The sequence below is a fragment of the Haemorhous mexicanus genome, chromosome 1, assembly GCF_027477595.1.
Source record: "Haemorhous mexicanus isolate bHaeMex1 chromosome 1, bHaeMex1.pri, whole genome shotgun sequence".
NCBI classification, from domain to species: Eukaryota; Metazoa; Chordata; class Aves; order Passeriformes; family Fringillidae; genus Haemorhous; species Haemorhous mexicanus.
In genome coordinates, this window is record NC_082341.1 from 115,874,904 (window position 1) to 115,891,370 (window position 16,467).

General features: G+C 42.3%; 1 protein-coding gene across 8 annotated transcripts in view; it reads left to right on the top strand.

The window, feature by feature from the left end:
• DTNA (dystrobrevin alpha) overlaps positions 1–16,467 on the top strand; it is a 223,238-nt gene that overhangs the window by 36,137 nt on the left and 170,634 nt on the right. For 2 of the 8 annotated variants that reach the window (XM_059860111.1, XM_059860094.1), the window contains exon 1: positions 6,075–6,360. The exons of 4 other annotated variants lie outside the window; for them this stretch is intronic. Coding sequence is in view for 1 of the 4 variants with exons in the window: in XM_059860094.1 (XP_059716077.1) it covers positions 6,344–6,360 (17 nt within the window). In the remaining 3 variants the exon portion in view is untranslated. Of the gene's footprint in view, positions 1–5,782; positions 5,803–6,073; positions 6,361–16,467 lie in introns of those variants that run through there. 2 more of the 8 variants (XM_059860139.1, XM_059860122.1) reach the window with 2 other exon arrangements.

Genomic DNA, 16,467 nt, shown 5'->3' on the forward strand with positions numbered 1-16,467 from the left:
ACTTCCAGGCCTCCTTCCATGTTCTTGCTGTGCTTTTTTTTCTTAAGGAAAAAAAAAAGTTAATTTCCTTGCTTTTCCAAGATTTTCATCTAAAGACTGAAATAAAATGAGTTATATTTGAGAGCAGGAGGGTTTTTTGGTGGGATGTGGGATGAATGAAAGGGGATTGTTCCTACCTTTAGCTCAATTGAATATAGAATCTATTTCACAGATTATCCTCTTCCAGTTCTGAAAAAGGTGCGTGTGCCACTCCAGCCACAGTCATGTCTGCCTGCATGTACACTTCACACAGTGGCTGAATTTCCACAAAAACTTGGGGTTGTCTGTCCAGGCAAATATAAAGAGAGAACACTTGTGGCATTTTTGTAAAATAACTTACTGGAAACCAATTTCAGTGCAGAATTTAGCACTGCAATGAAACCAAGATAGTGCAGTACGACAGGAAAACAGAGCCATTTCCATAACAAAAATATCAATATATAATAATTTCCGGAAGAAGGACTTAGTTTTCAAGTGAATGTTGTGACAAGTTTTGGTGTTGTGATCTTATCTTTCACAAACTTCCACTTTTCCTGTTCAAGAACAGGATGCAATGAGCTCTGTTAATTAGCACTGTGTGCTATCTTTTGTATACTTGGTTAGACCAGACATAAAGCTTCTAAAGCAGTAGAGGGTTCTTATCATTGGGAAGACAAAGAGCATCTTCTACTGGAGCAAAGACTGTGTCATGAATCTTTGTAGCTGGCATGTGGGCTGTTTATTTTATTCTCAGAGTTTGGCTTTTTAAGGGAACACAATCATGCTATGTTTGTTTGTCTCACAGTCCTGGCCACAGGACTGTGAGACAAACTCACCAGACACCTTCTGCTAAATTAAACACCTAGGAAGAAATCTCAGCTATACTGATTCTCCTTGATTCTCCTGAAGTGGAATCCAAGGTATCAACCCAAAAAAGAACAGGACATGCAACATTCCCCTCCTAAAGCAGCTCCCACTTGTGCTGGCTGCTCAGTCTGAGCACACACAGCTCTAAATCAAGCTGCACAACCTGCTTGCTGCTTTTTCCACAGGTAGGGAGAAAATACAGAAGGGGAAGTGGAAGGGAGTTGGGAATACTGATAACTGAGGGCAGTATCTAGAAGAACAATCATGGAGGCCTGGGGAAATTAAAAGGATAATTGTGAAGGTGGGCAGTGCAGGTTGGCTGCATGAAGCTGGATATGGAGGTGGGCAGCTCTCCTGTCCTGAGAGGCAGGAGTGGTCATGAGAGTTTAGAGGAAACAGGGATTACTGTTGTTGGAAGCAATAAATAGCAGAGGATCATAAATCTTGAGGAAGACAATCTTCATTAGGGGCGCTGCTCACTGAGCGACCTAAATGAACTATAGCTGTCACTTCAAACCTTGAAAGTTCAGCATTTTCAGGTAGAGGACAAATAATAGATGATATTAGAAAGTCTGAAAGCAGCCTTTTTATTTATCCAGGAGCACTACCAGTTCCAGAAAGACTTTTCCAGGCCTCAGCACTTTGTGGCCTTAGGTTTACCTTTTTGGGTTTCTTTTTTTCTGTTTAGAAAAATATTTTTCAGTCTGGTAAAATTACCCATTTACCTACAAAACTTCATTTTTTAAAAGTTGTTCTTAATTTTATTATATCTCAGATCCTAATTTTGTGGATCAATGTGGGTATCATGCAAAAAAAAGAGTAGTCTTTTTCTGTATTTAGTGTAAAGATAAATGGAACCAGAATTGTTCTAGTTCTCCCCTTAGGTATTTTTCAATTGAGCTTGAAAATGCATCTGGTAAAGGCAAGGGCACGGAGTTTTTCAAAAGTTGCTTAAATCTTGATAATTAATGTTAAAACTTTGTTCTTGTGTACAAAAACAAAGCCAAAGTCTTCATATTCTGGCTCCTGTGCATGTGGCATGGTTATGTATGATGATAAATACTGGTTTAAGTCATGTGTTCATACCAAAAACTCTTACCAAAAGTATAAATACAGGACATAGCAAAAAGAAAGACATGTTTAAAAGTAAATAATAGATTTTTTCTTCTTTTAGTAAAATGCAATGACTGAAAATATGATTTATTCCTGAAGCTTCAATTTGTGACCGTGGATGATCTCCCTTCTTTCCCTATGGCTTGAATCACAGAAACAGAGAAATCAAGAACAGAAAAGCCAGCACAGAAAATCCTCTGTTGCTGCAAAAATGGTCATGGAGTATGCATTAAGTGCATTCCCCATTTACTTTATTAATGCTTATTAAGAATTCAAACAATTTGCATGTGTTTTACAAATAGCAGAGCTAACCCATCTGAACATGTTCAGTGCCAGAGCTGCTTGCCATTACCCAATGAGCCTCGTGGCAGTGGTAGGAGTCTTGTGCCCAGACACTGGGAGACCAGAGCGGTGTTTTGCCCTGGGTGAGCCCATGTCCATCCCCTGCATTTCCTTCCAGGACAGGTGTATCCTGCTCTGCTGGGGGCTGCGTGGTGGGAGGGCAGCAAGGGAGTGGGTGCTTGGGGGCTGCCACCAAGAGCCCCCTGTCCCCACTGCTGCAATAGCTGTCCCCCATCTCTTTAAGGAAAAAAAAAAGTGGTAGGCAGGAGAGAAGCAACACGTGGATCAACATTTGGTCAAACCCCACCTGCTGGATCATTTTGGAGAGCCCTGTTGGTGTAAGTACATAGCTGAGTAGGCTTGGCTGTAGGTCACCTGGGGCAGTGAGGGCTGTGCAGGTCGAGCAATACTGAATAAACAGTGCTGAATCATTGTGATGGGCAGGAGCTCCGTGCCTGCCAGTGCAATTACAGTCCCTACTCCTGAACTCTTACTCTTGGACAAACCTGTGCTGAAATATCAGCAGAGGTTAACAAGATCATTCCAAAGAGGAAGAAATACTCTTGAGTAAGACCTAGAAAGATTGAGCCCGTAGGGTAGAAGATGTTGCTTGTCCCAGTAAGCCCAAATCTTAAGACTGCCAAGGCTACTGAATTGAAGACAGTGACAGACAAGGGGAGACAAAGAGCAAATTCTGTGCGTGTTAAAAATAGCTAAACATGAAGGGACAGATCATGCCTCTTAGGCACTTGGCTAAATTGGGAATGGATAGGAAGTCACATGGCTCCAAACATGTTACCTCTTTACACTTGTCACTGGTACCAGATTACTCTCTCCTCTCTGCCACTCCCTTGTCTGCTCCCATGTCAGCTCCAACTTGAGCTCCCACCCCTCCACAAGAACTTAATAAATTTTCATAGATCTCAAATCCAATGCCACAGAAGTCCCTGATGTGTTTCACTTGATGCTGGCTATAAGCAGCAGACCCTGCTGGGAGAGTAGTATTCCCTGTCACAGCAGTGGTAAATCCTGCAGCTGTACACTCTGTTGCACATTAGACCCTGGTATTACTGCACAGTTCTTCATCTGAGGAAACCGGACACCTGTCTTCTCCTTTGGCTTGTGTGATACGGTTTTTGGATATATGACCTCTGGCTGTCTCATTCATGGGATTGGGATCATGCTGTCCATGTTGACATCCAAGGTTTCTCAGTAACTTCCAGCATCATTTTCCAAAGTTCTTCCCCTCCCCATACTCTTAGGTTTTTAAATACCCTCTTAGGAGGCACAGGAAGCACACAGTGGCCATTTAGAGGATTCAAAGCCAAATCTCTTTTCCCTCTGTATCTACTAAGGGAAACGCACAAGCTTAGATAAAAGCGTGGATGTACTTCCATGGATTTCCCTGCCATTGTTTTCCCTAACACTTAAGCACTCTCTAGAGGTAGTCTGAAGTCCTATAAACAGCTCAGTCCTAATCCTTCCTGTTCATGACTTCATTTTTGAATCACCACATTTGTCCATCACACTTTCTTCCACAGGGTGCTTCTTTCTTCCTTCCTTGTTGCCCTAATTAGAAGGGAGCCCTCAGCCACAAAGGCACAAAGACTTTTCTTTTTTCTTTTTGTCTCTCTGAGCATCTTAAGCACTGTACTTTTTAAAACCTAATGTTAACAGTTGGTCTCTGCTTCTAGTGATTGTCTGCCGTTCAAGGCTGACATCTTTACAAACAAATGGGAAAAAGAATTACTTGATGTACATACTGCATTATATGAAGTTGCACCATTTGAACAGGAATTCTCTGGCTCTGATTTTCTGTGCTCTGAGGGGTTTATAAGCCAGCGGTGTTAGAAGTGGCTCTGTCAGAAAGCAGTGCCAGACAAGGCAGCTTTCCTACTGTTCGCTGCAGCTCCTCAACCTGAATAATAGACACATGCCCTGAACTGTTGTATCAGGAATCCTGAGAAAAAGCAGTGAAGTGACTTCTTCCTCAACCGGCAGGAAGGCCATGGCATGTTTAGCTGGAGTTTTTAACACGCTCTGGAAGGCAGGTATTGAACATAATGGCGTCTGGCTTTGCTAATAGTAACAAATGTTAGTGATTCAAAAGAAATCTTTCAACTTTGCAGGAGTTGTCAGCTGATTTGTTATTTAATGTTTCTGTGTTGCTGGCAACACTTCCAGGCCCACAAACCTCAATCCAGGTTAAGAAGAGCTCTTGCCTTTCAGTGTATGCAGACTGACCATGAAAATTACTGTGGAGTTACTGTTTTTCATCAGACTATATATGCTATATGTGTTCTCAAACACACTTATTTTTATCCATGTTATCAAGCAGGCAGTAGATGTGGAGACTTTCTTAATAAGCCCTATGATACAGCCCTTTGGCTGACTTTTTTTACCCCCCCTTGAGACCTTTCAAAGTTTGACCAATTTCCTTCATTAGCCTGAAGTAAATGCTTGACCACTTTTACTACTGTATCAGTCCAGCCTCTCAACATTGGTGTTCTGAAAAGCATAATGCCCCATGAAATTGGGCATTGGCAAGGCATTTTCAAACCGTGTTTTCAGCCAAGGGATTATGGGCACAGCTTGGCTTTGCCCCCTCTGCCCCCAACCTGTGCTCGCTGCTTGCTTGGCCACATCCCTACAACCCCCTCTTGGCAGCAGCTCAGACAAAGGCTGAAGATTCCAAGAAGAGAGACACATTTACCAGGTTATTCTGATTGAATTGGTGTGACTGGCAATTGGTATTTTCCTGTTGCAGCTGAAAGTGTTCAATAATAAGTGTTAAAAAACACATTTTACCTAAAGTCTTGTGGCTTGTTCCGCTCCCACCCATGTCTGACATAAGGCAGACTTGAATGGCAGGCAGTTTTCAACTGAATATGCATTTGAGCATTAAAATCTCCTGCTTCAAAATGCTGATCTTTAGAGTCAGGGGTTTATGTCAACACTAGCAGCCTCTGGTAGGGATACTGACTTTCAGAGTTACATGGAAGGAGTTTTTCCCGCACTTCAGTCACCTAGAATTCTATCATTAATCTGTAGTCTAGTTAGTTTAGAGTCTAAACAACATTGCAATGCATTGTTACTGTAAGGAGCCACGGGCTAAGAGTGAAGTTTAGAAGCTTCCTGGTCAGGGTCTGGTACAAAGTTCTTTTTATTATATATTTTATTTTGGGTTAGTTTTTTGGGGTTTTTTTTTTGTTTGTTTGTTAAAATGGCCTTCCTCCATAAAGCCGCCTGTGCAGTCGGAAGTGCTGTTAGCTTGCAGATGGGTCTCTGCCGAACCTCCGTGCAGCAGCGGGTGAATTGCTGCCTTGCTCCAGCCCTCCAGCTCGTGTTGCCCGGGATCCCCTGCGGAAGATGCGCCCCGGGGGTCCCGCTAAGGACCGCGGCTCGGTCGGTGGCGCTGGGGCTCTGGGACCCTGCCTGAGTGGGCACAGGCTGCGATTTCAGGTACCTGCTCCGATTTCCGAAGGCTCCGTGAGGCGCTGCTCGCCGGGCCGGCCGCTGGCCCCGGTGCCCGGCGGCGCGGCGGGCGGGCGGGCGGCTCCCTCAGACGTGGGCGGGCAGCCGAGGCTGGAAGCCCGAGAAATCCTGCCAGCCAACCCTCTGCGTGTGTGTGTATGTGTGTGAGGGAGTGAGGAGAGGTGGGGATGGGGCAGATGGGGGTGGAGTGGCAGCTTGGGAGGATGGGAGGGAGGGAGGTGGAGGGATAGAGGAGGAGAGGGGGCAGGGTGCCTGCGATTGGTAAAGCTCCACGAAGGCATCTGCCAGCAGGACTTAGAGGAATGTGAAACCAAATCATTTAGAAGTTAAAGATAGACGCAGAATACACAGCATCTTGAGCCAAGGTTTAAATTCATCCCTCTTCTGCCTGGCTTCTCGCAAAGTTCTGCTTGTCAGCTTGCCTCTGTCTCCTCTAGCAGCTGTAATATTCCCTAAAAAATAACATCATTCTGGATTCCTGGGAATTACTAAGGTGGCAAAAGAGATCATGGTGCATACAGTGGGGTAAGTAGGAAGCTTGCCTCTGCATTTACTAGGGTGGTTCCTCTGGGCTTTCCTGCTGCCTTCAAAGCACTCTGGCAGTTCCTCTAGGATGAGGTGGATACTTAAGTAATGCTTACCCCGGGCGATTTAGTCTCCCGTTTTCCCCATATGGAGCATTTGAACTTTTTTCCTCTGTGAAGTGTTAACTTTTCTTGGCATACTTAGGGAGCCTTGGGCTTTGTTTTGCCATTATGGTTTAGAGTGCTGTGTTCCTAACAGATGATTTTTGTTATATACCTTTGCTCTTCGTTAGTGCGACATGCTGTTTGAAATGTTGCTGCTTATTATTACAAAGTTGAAACGCGAGCTGTTTTCCATGTTGGAGAGGATGTAATCAATGTTTGCTTGCTTGTTTGGCCATGGTTTCATTTACAAACTATTTCCTCATGGGTGAATTTGATCACAGCACAGGGTTAATTAAATTTAACCTTCTTGTTTGTTTGTTCCCAAATAATGCTTTTACTGGGAGTTTGATTTTTGTTTTAAGAAAAAACAGCAAACATTTTCGCTATCATTTGCTTTGAACAAAGTCCTTCTAGCAGTAATTTTAAAATCTGTGCATTTCCCTGGTAGTCCTCACTTAGATAGCCTCAATTTCCTTTTTTTTACTCACAAATTCACTATCATGTTCTTTCTAGAACTTATCAGAAGTCATTTCAGTATCTGGCAAATACATTGCCTCATTGATCAATGTCTTTTTCTGGCAGTTTCTGAAATATTTCTAGTGAAGTTGTGGTGTTCCTATGTCCAAAAGGATTTTAAAATACAGCAACTCATTTGGAAGTCAGATGTACTATTTGTTATATAGCAAGAACTTGTAGTCTGAGAGTTTCATCTGAATCTGGGCTTTGAGTGTGTGTCGTCTAAATGTCAGCATTGTTTATACCATTTTTTCAGGGCATGTGTGTTTTACACTCATAGTAGAGGAGCTCCTAACTTAGGATCTGGTGTCAGTTCACCCAAACATACTCAGAATTCCTGACGTGTTAGTACTGCCCATAATAACCATAGGAAATAGGTGCTGTCTGCGGATAACTGAGACGCCTGACATTTTTGGTTATGGATATCACTGCTCAAGAGATGCATATAATGGCAGTCTGTGTCATGCAAAATATGTGAAAGTGGGTGAACTAAAATAGAAACAGTCCCTCTGTTTCAGGGAAAGATGATGTGTCTGGTATCTTTGTATCTTTCTGGAATTTGATGGAGTTCATCCCTAGTGGTCAGCTTGCCTGAATTTTGCAAAACATTTGGGTGCATTTAGATGAGCAAATCTGCTGTGAAGTGTTTTTTGTATGATTAAGTGCAGGGGATGGAGAAGAAAGAGACAGATAACCTTTAAGGTAAATCTGGCTCAAAAAACAGATGTAGGGATGAGAAATGAAATCCAAGCCAGTTCTTTTACAGTTTTTAGTAGCTGGGTGTTCTTTTAAGTAACTCTGACTAGCTCAATGCTTCAGTCCTGGGCTAAATTTCCGGGCCAACAGCTGCTTACATGAAAGAAATTTTTAACAATACATCAAGGAATTACTGTAATATTTGTTTTAGCATTGAAGTGGAAGACCTTTGAGACAAAAAATGTCAAGATGAGTAAAACTTGCAGTGAGTCTTGGTGAAGTTGTGGTTAGTTTCTGGCTCTTGCATGAGGTCCTGTGCAGCTTCATGCAAGTTATGTGAGCTCTCAAAGCCCCTGCAGACCAGAAGGGGCTGGAAGGGGGTCAAAATACCTTAATTATTTCTCTGTGTTGGGTATCTAGGTAGCAGTTCCTTGGGCTAGGCATCGCCTCTGATAAGGTTTAACACAATAGGCTTCTGTTTGCAGATGCACTCTTCCCATACCTATGGCCTCCCCAAGGAGGGAGGGAGAATTCACAGATTTAGAAGTAGGGGTTCACTGCACCTTTTATAAGCTTCCTAAACTGAAAGAGAAAAATAGACTGACATTCAGAGGTGAGCAGAAAATAGAATTAATGTTCCATGGGAAATTCCTGAGTCAGTTCAAAATTTAATTGCATTTCCCTACCACAGTGTATTGCTTTTCAGAAGTTATAGTTCAGGAGCATGATGTTCCCATTTCATTATCTGAGACCCTTCTCCCATAATTAAATGTCCAAGAGGCACTGGAGAGCTTTGTCACAAAGAAACATGCTTTGAATTCTGGGAAGTTAAGCTGTCTGAAAAACCTCACTCCTGGAAGGGAATGAGCATCTGACCCCGGAACAGGATGTTCCCAGGGTAAAGAACTACATTGTGGTATTAGATTGACTTTTTAAAGTGTTCTGGTCTACCTAATTCACCTGAAATAATATTTTCCAATTGTCCAAGCAATAAATGGAAAACTTTCAATGAAGTGGTATTTTCCTACAGAATCTTTGTATTTGATACAAATTCTAAATTATTATAATGTTGGCATATTTACTGAAGTGGAAAATCCTTGGCCAGCTGTTAGGGTGAATTTTTCCTGATTAGGGTGAGTGTGGTACTGCATGTATGGTACTGCAGTGAGTGAATTTTTCCTGATTAGGGCGAGTGTGGTACTGCACTCAGTGATAATGGTACTACAGAGCAGAGTAATACTGAGTGAGGTTTTTTGGGTCAGGGGTAAGGGCGTGGTAGCTTTATCAGGACATGACACAAGGACTAGAACCTCTTTCTTCTACTTGCCCTCCTCTCCCTGCCCCATTCTCCCTCACTAGCCTTGTGCTCCTTAGGTGACTAGGATTTGTTGGGGAGTGGAGAGGGAGGAAGGAGAGAGAAGCAGACATTACTTTCTAAAAGGCTTTTGTAACAAGGTGTTGCTAGGGTGGTGACACCCTCTTCTTGATCTTCTGGTCTTCCTTCCTCACTGCAGCTTTCCCTACGCTTCCTCACATTTCCCAGAACCCCCAATAATCCCACACAGGGGGAAATGGAGAAGTGCTGCTGAGACAGAGGGTTTGGGACAGTGAGAGGGAGCCTGTCCCCTGTCCTTGCCTCTTGCTGCTGCAGAGAGAGGAGAGATCATGAAGGTGCTGATCTTCAGGGGGATCCAGCAGGGGTCAGAACATTGATGAAGCTGGTGCCTCCTGGTTGCAGGCTTGTGAGTGGTTGAGGTGCTGCTCTGATGCTGGTACAGTAGTGTTGTCAGCATTTGCCATGCTTTCCTGTTCCGAGGAGCTGACTTTTTGGTGTCTCCTAGGGAGAAGCACTGCTTTGTCATGGCTGGTGGCATGTCCCATTCTCATGGAGGTTGGTTGTGTCCCTCCCTTTTTGTACCATTTTGTTGTGACTTTGTCATGAGAGTTTGAAAACATTGTTCTTTTTGAGGTCAAAATGGGTTTGCAGCATTTTTCCCCTTTAATAGATCCTACAATTTTTTCTTTGCAAACCATGCGAAAACCAGTAGCAAGGATGTGCTTACGGGTATTAAAAATACATTCTTGCTAGATTTTACAGTTCCTGTACATGGTTTCCATTTTCTTTCTGTCGTGATCTTTTTTGCCTTTGTAAAACTTTGCTTCTAGCCTCATCTTCAAGCTTTTTGCAGCGGTCATTTTGCCATAAATAAGAGAATGGAAGTGCCATAAGAGAATGGGAGCTGGTTGGTAAGGAATTTAAGGACTATTTCCCCACAGTTCCCTGACAATGTGCTGGTTTTTCTGAGCTCCGAAGAAGCAGCTTATAGTGATACAATTTCCTTTATTTTCCTTTCTTGATTCTTCTCCTAGTGCTGTATGGTGCACCACACTGTAGAAAGCCTCAATTCTGTAATTTTGTAATTCTTTAAAAAAAACACAAACCCACCCAACCCCCAAATGAATGCAATTATTATGTCATATGCAGCCATATTATCACCTCTGAGCCCATGAGTAGAAGCCCAAGGAAATTGCCTGTCCGAGGGATATCGGATCTCCTGCACTTACTATTCATTCCGGCTCCTGCTGCATCAGGAAATAAAGGACTTCCCGGCTAATGATTATGGTATGCAGTGACTTACCTGGAAACACAGTGATACTTCCCACTAATAGGATGCTTAAAAATGCATCTAATTGCAGCTGTGGTGGTTGAGAGAATGCCCAACACCTAACAGTCTTGAAAAACCATCATTCCTGGCAGGGGATCTTACAGGAAACTGAGTTTTACTGTCTCCTTCCTGTGTCTGAACCAATTATGTGGCCTCTTGCTCTAAAAGTTGATTTGGGCATTATACTCTGTGTAATAAAGAAATAGGAAAGCAGTGGAAATGATGACTCTTTCTTTATTAATTCATTTGCTGGCGTGCTGATAGCTGTTTGCTGAACATAACCTTCCCTGGGGCAGTGGAGGGAACAAGTCAGCTACTGTGTCTGTGATCTTTGTCAAGTCATGGATGGAGAGGGTTTTGGTGTGTCCCATTCTGAGAGCAGTGATGGTGATACTTGCCTGGTTCTTTGAAGTGCTCGAGGATCAAGGGATGAAAAGTAGTACCTACACGCTGCACTCCTATTTTCTTTTTATGGTAAGGATAACACTAGTCTGGCCTCTGTAAATTTGTAAGAAAATTTGCACTAAGTAGAATCTTTAAAAAAAAAGGGAGAGAAAAATGAAACAGAGACAGAAAAGTCTGTCAGCACGTAGACTTACAAAGCAATTTGATGACGACTTGTGACTAGATTTTTTTAAACACAATGAAAGAAAGCAAAGGCAAAGCACAGAGCAACATGCTTGGAGTGAAGTTGTCCTTGAGTACACTTTACCAAGTAACACCTGCAAATAGAATTAGTAATCTTGGGCTTTCCTGCTACATTTTAAAAATTCCTCTTGTAACAGAAGTATGTGCTTTCTAGTAATTACTACCTTTTCAGTGCATGTTCATTCTTAATGCAACAGTGTCCTTGGAAGAAGATCAGGGAACAATTTGATTCTTTCCAGATTTATGAAGCAATGATTATTTGGCTATCAATAGTTTCTGCCCCCCTGTTTCTGTCTAATTCACAATACATTTATATTGGATTAAGAGACCTAGTGTATAATTTGTATAATACAGAAATACAATCCATTCCCTGCTTTTAGATCATTCTGTTTTTTCCTGTGAATTGACTTGAGAATGACTACCTTTACATCTAAAAAAATATGTTAAATGTCAAAGGCAACACATTGATTTAATTGTTTTTTAACTTGTGAGTTGATAATTCTGAAATCTTGTCACTTTTTAAACGTGGAATCCTAACTATCTTTTATGACTGAAAGCTTTCTCACCTACTTGAAAAATGAGTCTAGGAGAGCTGGCCAGTCCTTTATCTTGGTATTTGATGTATATTTTTAATTGTTCTTATGATAGAAAATACTTAACTTTTATTGAGTATACACCGACAATCTTGTTCCCAAACAGATCACACAAATTTCCAACCAGATCTAACAAAATGCAAAGTGCTTTATGATTTTATTTTTGTTCTTAAAATTTGGATCAGTTTCCCTGTATCTTTGGAGAAAATAAATCACATCAGCTTCATGCAGCTATAAATTGTATTATGCTGGTTGGTACAGGAATGCAGGGAGAACCTAACAAAGCTGAGAGTCAAGCTATGTTCTCTGCCAGGCTATTCTGTAAACAGGCCAAATTTTTTTGCTTAAAACCCCTGCTTCTGATAATTCTGTCTATCATGTTACTTTCCCTACAACTTGTTCTGTGTCCTGGCTTCCCATCTTTCTTTCTCTATGACCTTCCAGGCATCTTCATCCAAAGCTCTGAGTTGTCTTCCCCCTGATTCCAGCCATAGAGTTGGGTGACCCATCAAACACAGTCAGAACAAGCGGGGCAGGCTGGCAGCACTTTCAGAAATGGAAATTCAGCAGCAGTTCTTGCTCCATCTCCTCTGCTTGCCTAGGGAGTCTAGGGGAGGAAATTTCTGAAGGAGACATCTCTTCAAATACAAGACGTTGTGTGTGGCTTGCAAGGAGCCCCCCGAGCATGTCTCCCACAGACCCACGTCAGTTCAAAACAGAAGTCGTCAGCAAGGTGCAGACCTTCAGCTGCCAGGGCAATCACTTGCACTTGTAAGCTCTAAAACTTCCTGTGAGCCATCCTTGGGGATGGAGTGTGACTTCTGTCAATAAATTCAGTGGCTGTTCGGTGATAGGGAATGGAAAGTAACTGTTATATCTGCCTACAGAATTTTTTGTATGAAACAATGGAGAAATGAAGGCTTCTCAGCAGAAGAATAATTAAAGATTTCTTTTAGCGCAGATGAAACTCTTCCATAACTTCAGCTTTGAAAATTGCTGAAAATGTGTAAATAATGCATTCCACCTCACTCTGATATTTGATATATAAATTTTCAGGTCAGCCATAAAATCTAGCTGAGTATCTGAAAAAATAGTTTTATAGTAGGAAGTGGGCATACACAGAAGAAAATTGCTAAAATGATAATGACAAATAGCAATTATGTGACCCTAGGTGATAGTAAATAGGATTTCAGAAATCATACAATAAATAAATAAAGAAGACAGTGGATAGTTGAAGAGAATCCAAAATATAAGTTTTTCACCTACATTAAATCTTGTAATGTATTCCTAAATAGAATTAAAAGTTTTAGAGATTAAAGACTATTGGAAAAAATAATAGTTCCAGGCTCATTTGAACTCTTTGCAGGAAAGTACATTTTCATGGAAGGGGGGATAGGTGGTGGCTGATTGTCATGTGTAGTTACTCTCAACTTGGTGGTAACTGGGAGTGAATAGGCCTAATCTTTGCTGTTACACTTTTTAATATCCACTCTTGTTGGAACAGTGTATTCTCTATGAAAAAGCCATCAACTAAGAAGACAGATAATTTTTCATGCCACTCTCATTTACAGGAAGCAAAAATAAATTCCTTATGCACAAAGCCTGAGCTTTTGCCAAATACTGAAGTAGAAAAGAAGACATCCATTGTGTTATGTCCAAGAGAAACCAAGCTTTGCCAGAAAGGAACCCCAGCCTAGCCAGGTCTGTCCATACCTATTTCACAGGTCATTGGTCCTATCCTTTTCCTGTTGTGCACCACTGTAGGTGAGTGCTTGGGCTTGTACTAGGCTTGACTGCCTATACTGACAGGCTCTGTACAGAGCAAGGACATAAAAGTGGGTATTTCAGCCTTGGAAAAATAGTCCTACCTGGTTTTTCACCCTGCTCTTGCTAGACAGAGCAAATAAGTGGGGAAGTTTATGCAAATACTGGCCAGTCCTTGATGGCTTTCCAGTGTTTTGCACTGTGTGCTGATGAAAAACTACCCACAACTTGGTGCCTTTTGTGAATCAGCATTGTAAGGGCATTTTTATCTTCTTAGGTGCACAGAGGCTGCAGTGGTTGTGTGTAGTTCCAGAAGGTTCACTGAGCTGTATCCTTGTAGCTGTTGTCACCAAGTACTGGCTGAGGAGCAGCCAGTGGGACAGCAGCTCCTCAGGAAAGGGTGGAGGTTGCTGTGGAGCTCTGGTTGAACCTGGATTGGCAACGTTGAGCTGTTGCACAATAGAAAGGGGAAACAGGAAAGCACAATATTGGGCTGCATGTGGGCCCACAGCCTGCAGGGAGCAATCCCCACACTGGTGAGTGCTCAGCTGGAGTTCTGTGTTCAGTTTGGAGCACTGCTCTTGGAAAAAATGCTGACCACTTTGGATGTGGAGAAGAGGGCAGGAAAAGTGATCAGAGATCCATAGGACATAGCCCAGGGGGAAACCCTGAAAGGGTTACGTTTTCTGTGCCTAAGGAGGAGCATTCTGGTGAGGAGTGAGTAGGAGAAAGGCAGGTTTTCAGCACAGACAGCACAGTACAGGCTGTTGCCAAGACTGGGCCAGTAATCTTTTTTTGTGCTGTGGACAAAGAGAAATGGATCTAAAATGAAACAAGAGGAGGTAAACCCTATGAAAGTTTTATCCACAGAATACCCTGCCAGTGGATCTTGTGGAGTCTCCATCACTGGAAGTGTTAGGAATGACTTTAATAAACATGAACAAAATGTATCTGACTCTATCTCACAGTGGGAGGTGGATTACATATCTTTTCTACCATCGCTATGATTTGATGATCCTGGTGATAATACTGCTCATGGAATTATTTTAATGACAGACATTGTTTCTAAATTCTGGTTGCAAAGACCTCTGCCGAGTGGAATGTGTTTTGCTGAGGTGGGGGAGACACTTAATCATCATATAATTTCCTCATTTTGAAATGTTCCTTAGATAAGGCATAAACAGCTGGCTTTGCATTTCATCTCAAATATCATTGTCCTGAAATACTTGGGGACATCACTTTGTCAGCTGGCACTTGACAGTCCATCCTAAATCTGAAATATGTAATTGGATTCTTCGGATGAAATCCGAGTTTCCTTTGAAGTCATGGGGTTTCATAGAGTAAAAATTTCACACTGAGGACAGAGTGATGTCCACTTGTATGTGCTTAGCTTTACTGTCCTAGGCAGGCCTGTTGTTTTCAGGACAAGGATACAAGGAGTGGGTTGTGAGAGCGTGTAACCTTCGTTATGACAAACATTTGGCTGCAGAAGGGGGCCTTTGGAGTTCTTGTGTGGGTGAGTGAGAGCTTGCAACAGGCATTACAGGAGGTGAATTAATTTTTTTTCTTTTTTCAGATAATGTGAACAAAACTAATTTACACCATCTGTTCTGAAATAGACAGTAGAAAAGCAACATCCTTTTTTTAACATTTCTTTTGATAATACTTTAGGCACTACATATTCACTTTAGTGAAATGTAATTTCTGCCCTTTTTCTCATTGAGGAGAGGGGTGGTCTCCCCCGAAATGTTTTTTTTTATTGCCATTTAGTATTTATTAGTTAGTTAGTTAGTTAGTTAGTTAGTTTGCATTTAGTATTCAGATAACTATAGCTGGAAGTTGAATGTCACTTCAGCTACTGGATAATCCCTCCTCATGAAATGCACTTAGAGAAGTCTCCAGGTGCTATGAATTGGAGTAGTTCCATTGGAAATATTCTGGCTTTGTTTATGCCAGTGCTAATTCAGAGCAGGTTCACTGGTCACAGGTTTAAAGGAGGTGATAGTCAGAATGTCATCCTAAAAAGGAGATCACATTCATGTAGAAGCTCAGTGTCAGTCTCAGAGCTGAGTGTTTAATTCTTGTGCCTCATAATGCATTGCATTTCACATCCAGATTTCTTTGCAGGCTTTTCTTAACTGTGCCATGATGGGCCATGTGTAGGAATTGCATGTATATATCTAAGGCTAAAATAAGCCCTCAAGAAAGCACAAACCCAGACTTTAGGACCACCAATACATCAGTTGTTAATAACCTTACAGTGTTACTATGCTCACACTAGAAACATAATTAAATTGGAATGATTTGAAACTGCCATTAGGGGAAAGAAGATGTAGGAAAACAGTTTCATCTTCACAACATCATGTTTTCATTGACCTACTTAGAGGAGGGAAGAAAATGTGTCCCTTCCCTTTACAGCAGAATAGGTTTGTTCAGCAATTTTATAATGCAAATGCACAAGAGAAGACTGGATTTCCTAACCACTCCAGGAGGACTTGGAAGGGAGAGCAATGTTATTTCACACACTTACGACTAAGATGTGTATGTTCCTGTTCAAGCTGTAATGTTATTAGTTTAATCAATTTGGCAGAAAGTGCTTAGAGAAAAAAGAAAGGGGGCGGGGAGGGAAAAAAAGACTTGTATTCAAAGGTGAGAGGGAAAGGGCAGTGCTTGGGCTGCAGCTGTGCAGGGGGACCTTCTGTGGGCAATGACATTTCCTTTGTCTTCATCTTCCCTGTTTCAAAGCCTTTGGGACTGCTGGGCTGGAAGTGGAGGAGTCCCAAACACGGGTGCAAGGTGCATCTCTGCACATCCAGCACCCCTGCCTGAGCCACTGAGCGAGGAGCCACTGCTGCAGCTAAAGCACCTCCAGAGAAAAGCCCTGTATGCTCTTCCTCCTCCATATCCGTGCCATGAGCAGGGAGTGAGATGCAGGTGTCTGGGTTACTCCAGCCATGGGGCATGGCAGTGCTCATGGGGTAGGCAGCATGTGGGGTTTGGGGTGCAGCCCTCCTCCTCTAGACTTGGCATTACTGTGGTACTGCTCTATGCCTGAGTTAC